This window comes from Glycine soja, chromosome 2 (assembly GCF_004193775.1).
Source record: "Glycine soja cultivar W05 chromosome 2, ASM419377v2, whole genome shotgun sequence".
NCBI lineage: Eukaryota > Viridiplantae > Streptophyta > Magnoliopsida > Fabales > Fabaceae > Glycine > Glycine soja.
In genome coordinates this window covers 14,557,253-14,565,864 of record NC_041003.1, presented here as the reverse complement: position 1 = coordinate 14,565,864, position 8,612 = coordinate 14,557,253, and the positions used below count along the sequence as shown (strand labels likewise).

General features: G+C 34.2%; 2 protein-coding genes across 2 annotated transcripts; both read right to left on the bottom strand.

Annotated features, from left to right (window-relative positions):
- Window positions 1-337: 337 nt before the first annotated feature.
- On the bottom strand, window positions 338-4,488 carry LOC114373046 (the record flags this gene model as incomplete). Its single annotated transcript, XM_028330597.1, has 8 exons — window positions 338-833; window positions 1,455-1,599; window positions 1,678-2,000; window positions 2,634-2,760; window positions 2,889-3,110; window positions 3,482-3,543; window positions 3,943-4,166; window positions 4,308-4,488. Coding segments are annotated over 8 exons (1,539 nt in total), but the record flags the coding sequence as incomplete, so codon positions are not given.
- Window positions 4,489-6,079: 1,591 nt separating this feature from the next.
- LOC114373038 (probable aquaporin NIP7-1) lies at window positions 6,080-8,412 on the bottom strand. Its single transcript, XM_028330593.1, has 5 exons — window positions 8,205-8,412; window positions 7,372-7,596; window positions 7,042-7,236; window positions 6,889-6,950; window positions 6,080-6,302 (listed from the first exon to the last, which is right to left on the bottom strand). The coding sequence occupies exons 1-5, from the start codon at window positions 8,388-8,390 to the stop codon at window positions 6,080-6,082; spliced, it is 891 nt and encodes a 296-aa protein (XP_028186394.1). The 5' UTR covers window positions 8,391-8,412.
- Between the last annotated feature and the right edge of the window lie 200 nt (window positions 8,413-8,612).

Sequence of the window (8,612 nt, the reverse complement as noted above, 5' to 3'; positions counted from 1 at the left end):
CCTGATTAATCTAAATCAGACACATAAGGATTTAACTGTTACAATATGTTTATAATATCCAACAACTACCAGTGCATATTGTTGTCAGCTGTCACTGGTCAGTGGTCACAGCAGCCATTATATTTTGTCTCCATTTATCTTTTATCTTCCGGAAACTGGTCAATTATTGGGTACTTGAAGGAAAGTTAACAGTTTTCTAATAGAAAGAAAAACCTTTTATTTTGTCTAAAATTTGGCAGATGGTAATCGTCAAATTTGATAACTGACCTAATCAGTTTTGAAACTAAGTAATTGCATTTAATAGCTATCCTTGGTGGGTGGGTAGTCCTGAATTTGATGACTGAGCAAAACAAATTCTAGAATTTTCAATTTCAAGATTTTGACTATATGGTGTTCTTTTGTACACTTATAGTTCATCACGTCGGCACAACAAACATAAATTTTCCTCGGTCATAAATTCCAATAACCTATGTAAGCTCATTGAGCATATCTTAATGCTTTACTTTTGTACTTTAGATGGTTTTCTATCTTGTGAACCTTATCTTAAAAGCTAAAGGTGGAAAAGTGTCATCACTGCTTCATAAAGAGCTACTAGTACATTTTATTTTCTCAACCTTTTGGATTGAATACTTCAGCTCTTGTTGGATGTTCAACCTTGAAGGAGATAGTACAATGTCTTTCCATATCGATCCAGCTTCACAAGTTGGGTTGGGGTGCTTGTAAAGTTCATATATGTTGTTGGCCTTTTCATTCAACGTAGAAATCCTCTTCAAACAATCTATTTCATCTGGATCAACGAGCAATGTCTTGTCTCTATCTTTCCATCCTATCAACTTTACAACATTTATCTGGTCAGTAGTGATGTTGAATATAGGGACCAAATAAGGCCCACCACAGCAATGACAATAGTAAATGATTAGTAATAGAAATATCTAGAGATAGCATTCACATTATATTTTACAGCTTGCAACAAAGTTTTTCATTCATGTTGGTAAATTTCAGAGAGGAAATGGTGAGATACAAATTTTATTATTTACTATTAGTTACATGATCTGTCATTTTGGGAGTAGTTTTCATTTTGCAAAAGAAACCTTAGTCTTGCTTTTATGGAAACTTGGTTTCAGGCGACGAACATACTTTCAAGAATAATCAGTTCATGTTTGATTTGTAGTTGGAAATGCTGCGGCGCACGTTCCAATGCAAATCCAAAGGATAAAAGAAAAATAAACGCAATAGTAAAGATCTTGATTTGTTGGTAAAATGACTTTTGCCTCAAACCAAGCAAGCCTGTTTGCCTGAAACATGTTATGAAACTGAGTTTAGTCTTCAACCTGAGTTTGAAACACCTCAATCGGGAATCCAAACACCCTTTTTCCCCTCCTTATAAAGAAAGTGTGTATGCAGGTTTTTGTTTTTGGCATCAGTGAAAGAATAAGAAAGGGAAATATGTATACCTTAGGTGGGCCTTCCAAAGAATTTGTACTGTATAGCCGGGCATTGTCTACAAGCTGGCAATAAGTCAGAAATGCATCAGCAAATCTCTTGTGAGATGTCAATTGTGACTTCACTCTTACTGCTCTTCTACACATGATAGCTCTCCTGTTGTTGGCATTCAAATTTGTTCACTGTTTGATCATAAGATTGCCAAACTAATATAAAGATTAGGGATGAATCTACCTTATGCCTCTAATGACTGCAAGATAAGCATCACATACTACTCCAACCAGCTCTATCCTATATGGTTTTCTCATTTTGCCTCCAACTAGTTCTGGCCCTTCCCCCTCAATTCGCTGCCAATAGTTTTCGGTCACAGTTCCATCCTCGTTTACCTTGTAGCCAGGTCCCATGCGGTAACGGCGGCGGTGGACATTTCTAGCCATTGTTATTGTCTGCACAACAAATGGTAACCAGGAGAGTGTGCCATCCATAACTACATCACGCCCCTCATTTAGTGCTGTTACTAGGAGGGATGAGGCTGCATCAGTGGATGATTGGTGTACCTGTTTGCAACAATAACTTGATCATGCAATAAACAAAATCACCATACAACAATTAAATGACTGTCATTATGGGAACTGTAAGAAGATCTTCTTTAGAAATTATTTGGCCCTATGAAAATGACTTATTTTTTTTATATAATATCTTTTTAGCTTATTTATAAATTAACTTCATGGTAAGGATTATCAAAATAAATTCTTTCATAACCCATTTCAATAAACCTTTACGGTTAAATTTAAGCTTACATATGTTTTTTATCATGTAAGTTGATGCTTTTCCAATTTTGGTTAAGATTCTAATTTTTTCTTTTATAATTCCCATAAGTTCATGTTCACGGAACCAAAATTGAAAAAACACAAATTTACAAAGAATAAAATTAAAAAAATGAACTTAGAGGAACCAAAAACAAACTTCAGCCTTAAATTTATGATATAAACTGTCATGTTAATAAACTTATTAAGCATAATTAAGTTGTCCATGATAATCTATCCTTATAAATTTTGGCTATGCCACTGTTGACCATATTCACCCCACAGAAAAGTAAAAAAAAGAAGGAATGTTAACACACATTTGTGCTATATATATACAGAATAGAATACAGGGAAATGAGCAGAGAAGAGTCTGAATCATGTCACCAGTTCAGCTGTTCGAATCATGTCCTGATGCCCTCTTGCACTGAGGGCCTTATAGATGACATCTGATTCTTTGAAGGCATCTGCCTCAATGATTACGGCATTACCTGCTGCTCCTGCCCAGAAAGGTCTGTTTAAATTTCATGAACACAAAAATTAGGTTTGTTTAAGCATTTCATATATCATAGGATAAGTTATATTATTGAAAAACAAAGTGATTCGTTCTTGTGCAGAGAATATATAATTGACTTCTCTTACTCTTTGAGAATGTCCTTAAGCACAGTGCTCTTGCCAGCTCCCATGCCACCACCCATGAAAAGAAGCACTGGGCTCCTATCACAGTGTGCTACTGGAGCCATCACCTCTGTGCATTGAGAGTCATCATTTGTGGCAAGTCCCATTGCTTTCATCTCTTCCACTAATGTGTTGAAAACTCTAGCCACCTTCAGATTCTTGGTCACTCTCTCGAACCTTTGTTCCCTGTGCAAAGGATACTATTTATTTAGCTCAGAAAGGAAGACTACCCCTTTTCACACCGCTGATATCAATAAAAACATTTATGAGAACTGTGACATATTCACTCTCAGTCTCAGATACCAACAGGGCATAAATTGATACGAGTTACAAGTTATCAAAAGTAATTTATTCATAAACAAGATTCTTTTTTCATTTGTTGCTACTTCAAAAGGGAATTATGTTTCATTGATTTCTAAGGGCAGCTACAATGGTAAACCTTTGGTCCCTTTTATAGGTTTTTCACATCCTATTTCACAACATATGATCCTCACATTGTTTCCAAAGATGGTTCAATTAGTATAGTTGGAGAATTATAGTAATACACTAATACACACCTAGTTGCCGCCATAACTATGTGCCTGAGCTTCGCTTTTGGTTCAACTTCAGAGCTAAACACCTGCAAAAACCAGACAAAAAGAAAACAGTTCTGTTACCTAGTATATTATATCTACGATTTAATATAAGGATAAAATATGTTTTTAGTTCCTCAATTTTTATTTAAATTAGCCATAGTCTCTGCATTTCAAAAGCCATATTTTTGGTCCTCATCTTTTTGAATCCAGTGGAGTTACTCTCTGATGCAATGTGGCTGCCATGTAACATGTCGCTACTATGTGTTAGTCGTTAGCCACATTAGGAAACAAGGTTAACAAAGTTAGACTGAGAGACTAGTTCCACCAATTTTCAGAAATGTGAAGATCAAAATCGCCAATTTTAAAGTATAGGGACTAGGCAAAAAATTGAGAGACAAGACACAATATTTTACAGTATAAAAGATTTTGACATGTCTAGATACCTGACTTATCAAAACATCACCATGGGTCCAATGGAATGCAAAGTAACTAAGAATGCATCTCTCAAACTCCTCCACAAGCTTGACTGAAAGTGAATCCGCATCTGGTTCGTTCTCGAAGAAGGCGTAGAGATCATCTTCACAATCCTCTGAATTCCTTATGTATTCAGAAGCCAATTTACAAAGAAGAGGACAACTTCTCCTGTCTTTCAACCCCATTTGCCTAGCTGCACCATTTCATTAAGATAATCTCACGTACAAATATGACCAGTATCATCTTATATAATAAATTTCTATTAACGCTTATGGATCCATAAGTATATACATCACTGAAAGAATACATAATTAGACACATAAATTATTATTACCTACGTAATGAGAGAACTTTTCAAGCTTTGGGGTTTGGTTTGCCTTTGATTTTCTCAGACGTGGCATGATCTGTCGATCCCTATTTGTTTTAACGCGATAATGCATTGCTGCGGCAAATATCAACCCAATAGAGGAAGCCACCACGATCTCTGTGAATGTGGGCTTGCCATTATACTCTGAAATTTAATTAACAAGATTGAGATATATACCAGTGAGGAATGAAAATCACATCCTAATGAGTTTAATTCACTTTAATTTGCATGTGGAACATACATCGATAATAACATAAGATCAATCAAAGAACACCAATTAAACACAATGATGTCATATTCATGCATGGCATGCACTTGAATTATGTTATAATAAGAGTACGTTACGTACCTTTCTGCATTTCGCTTAGAAATGTATAAGACACAGACCATGTGCACCACCGTAGGTGTAAGAGATCATGGAATTACTCTGTGGCTGGATCGCTGCTGTTTTGATTTCTGAAGAATTTGATTTTGTGGTTGGTATTGCGTTGAAGGAATTCTTGCCTTGACGCGTACGTGGCTTTGCATGGCTACGGCATCGTGGCCTGAGAAATTGTTATTACAAATTCTTTTTTTACTAATTATTTCTACAACTGAATAATAAATATTTTTAATAAGAAAACAATATTTTTGTTTTCTTAAACAAATCAATCTCTTAGAGCATTAGTTAAAAATTAAAATTTTCATGTGAATGTATATACTTCAGCTAGCTACTAATTAGTATCACGTGCAATGGATATCATTTTCAAGTCAACTCTGAATTCTTTTACTTTTATCTTGATTTTAAATGTTTTATCTTCATTTGCCATTTGAATTGTATTTATATCCTTTTCAAGTTGTATCTTTTCTATTATTTTCTTGCCATTACTTTAACTTTACAAGTTTTTACATTTCTTTTTAGGTTCATTTATTGAGTTATTTCCTTGCAATTTTTTATATTAAATATTTATTTATAGTTTGGTTCTTTTTTCATTCTTCAACGCTTTTGTAGATTTTATTGTTGCATTTTTTTTATTTTATTTGTTTCTAGAATGCTATTTTCATAAATTTATACAGTAAATATATTTGTCATGTGAAAAATGGTGTCAATACTATCTAGGAGGAACGACTAAAAATAAGTTTTTTCTTAAAAAAATATAAACTAAATTGGATAATATGAAATTACATGGACTAAAAACAAAATTTTATAAAAAGACCTACAGGATCTAAAATCATATTTTTCCAAAAAGAAAAACACTGAGAAATAAAAGTGAAAATCACTGACTATCTCGAATTCAAAGAGGCTATGCACTGCCATTTAAAATCAAAGAGTGGAAACATTTCGTAAGAATTCGAATCAAGGTAAATTACTGATTAATCAAAATCAATCTTCAAAACAAATTTTCTAAACAAATATATGGATTGATATGACACGATTGCTGCCAATCAATCCCTCATGTTATCTCAATTTTTGAGCTTCAGCATCTTATTGCTGACATATTTTTAACAAAGTTTACTATAATTACAGTGGAAACTTATGATAAACACCATCTGATATTCCTTTTGTTCTTAACACATATCTTTGTCTGAACCCTTCTACTCTTCCATAGGATAAACTCCAATTATTCTCTACCAGCAAAATCATGGGCCCACTTCTCCCTAGAGAAAAAAAGAAGAAAAAGGAACAACGAAGAATTCAGCTGCAAAAGCTATCTAATATGCAATGATTACTACTGATTCTGCAGAATCATGTCGGTGCATTAACTTGAGCAAAAGGGTATGGAACGACCAACATCAATGATGTTTGGGGAGGACAAAGTACTAGAATGTTGGTCTCGAAGGCGTAGGAAACGAAACATTGCAGCTCCTGCTATAGCTCCACCACTGGGGGCTACCATGTATATCCATATGTTCTTGAATTTCCATGAGAGAATTGCTGGACCTAATGATCTTGCAGGATTCATTGATCCACCGGAGACTGGGCTGCATAAATGACTTTTACATTTGAAAAAAAGACTAACACACAAGTTTGATAAGACTTATTTCAGAGAAATAATTGTTTTCTTTTTCAAAAACTTTTCCATTGGCAAAGAAAAAGGCAATTATTTCTCTAAAATAAGTTGAACCAACCACAACAAAGCTTATCACACCGGATGGGGTCAACTTCATGGATGACCTGATGGCATTTGACTCGGTTAAAGACCGAACCTATAGAAATATTATTTACTATGTGATTCCTCTTAAAAACTTCCTATATCTTTTCCTGTCTCTCATTTTTCACACGACAAAAACATGCAATGTACTCTTAGTCACTAGCTAGTGTTTTGAATGACCTTTTTTATATGTGGACAAATCACTTTAATTGATTTTCTTGTTATCTTTTTATCAATTGGTATTACATCAATATTTTCTTGTGTACAATTATTTCCTATCCTAACATTTCTGATGTGACAACACATTCATCTTAATTTTACTAAAATTACCAAAAATCTAAAATAAGTTGAACCAACACAAACTAATTTTACTAAGCATTTTTTTTTTGAAAAAAAAAGAGTTTATGGGTAGGTACCCTGTGATTAGTACAGCAAGCCCAATTGCCATTCCAGCAACAAAGCCAGATAAATGGCCCACCTGTACAGTGTCAAAAATTTTAATCAGCTAGTTTAATTTTTAAGGAACTTAAATATGCATGTATATAAATTTGTTGCTTATTAGTCCTCACTGATTGAGATTCAGATGTCAAAGCTGCAACGAGGAACATGATGATGAAAGTTGCAATAACCTCCACCCAGAAGGCAGAGTTGCACCCTTGGAGTGGCATGGTCATCATAGCATCTGATTTTATGCCGTATACAAGGCTACCTACGTATGTTGCCGACATAGAACCTACTGTCTGTGCTATTATGTAAACTGGAACCTGTTACGGGAAAAATAATGGTACATAGTCATAAACTAATCAATTATACCACCAGAAATTTTTAACAAGGGCTATGCTATGCCATGCTATGCTATGCTATGCTCTTTTGTTCGTTTTATTATTACTTATTAGCACCTTCAACCATGGAAATTGACCAATTGTTGCAAAGGCTATTGTGACAGCTGGGTTAACGTGCGCACAAGATATTGGCCCTATAGAGAAAATAATCACCACCACTGTTAATCCTGCTGTAGCTGCATACTCCAGAAGGCCCACTGCACCATTTTGGAATCGTGTGCTTGCAGTGATTCCACACACACAGAACATCAAAATAAAAGTACCCACCACCTCAGCCATCACCTACATTACATATCAAAATTACTTGTACTTCTCATAATATCAAATCAAACATAATAAGATTTACTTCCAAGGGAAAATAATATGCACTATATTTGGTTTCTGTTTGGATCCTGTTTAAATTCTCTTATAGCCTTCTACAGGATTTTACCTAATATATTGTTAAGTTAATAACACTTACCTTTCTCTCATTAGTAATTGTCCAAATTGCTACCTACGTCATATTCCATACAATGCTATTCACTCCACATTTTTGTCATCCTTACATATCTAGAATTATATTGTACAATACATTAAGCATTGCTTGTTTGGTTAAAATGTTTTCTAAAAAATCCAATACGAAAATTGTAACAAAATAATCCAGGGACAGTTGCATTCCGTAAATAGTTATAGGAGAAAAAATAAGAAAGAAAAATTAAATATCTCCCATCAACTTATGCACTTTTATAAAAGTTCTCTTATTTAACTTCTCCCATGAGTGCAGGTTGATTTTAACTTATGAGAAAAACTCATTTCATTTACTTTCTTATCTTCTTTTTCTAGAAGTGTTTATAGAGAAGTTTATCCAAATAAAACCTAAATAAACTTAGAAAGGCTGCGTATACTCTTACCATGCGAGCACAATTCAGGTCAATTTTGATGGGTATGAATTTAAGAGCAGAGTTGTTAGCCAAAACATATCTGTGCTTTGATGTTGCAGCTCTATACCCAATCTCCTTATCTTCCTCACATAGGCCACTACTTGATGCATAATTTGAAGAATCAGAAGATTGGTGCTTCTCAAATATGTCTGTCATGATGAAACTTGTGTTGAACACAGGTTGGTGAAACAAAAATATTTAGCTAAATCTTTAATGAGATCTCATATATGTAAAGTAAGTGCAAAGAACATGTTCCCTAGAAAAAGTTCAGTTCTAACATTCCATGTAACTGTCATGATGCAAAAATGTAGGGTAAGTTTAACTATGTGGTTGGAACCTTTTGTTCCTCACACATCTTTGGCTTCTTAAAAGATTTTC

Coding starts and splice junctions, on each gene's coding strand:
- LOC114373038 (XM_028330593.1), bottom strand. CDS start 8,390: ATGACAGACATATTTGAGAAGCACCAATCTTCTGATTCTTCAAATTAT. Junction 7,597..8,204: donor ACCTGAATTGTGCTCGCATG/GTAAGAGTATAC, acceptor TATGTAATGTAG/GTGATGGCTGAGGTGGTGGG. Junction 6,303..6,888: donor CTTGCTGTACTAATCACAGG/GTACCTACCCAT, acceptor TCATTTATGCAG/CCCAGTCTCCGGTGGATCAA.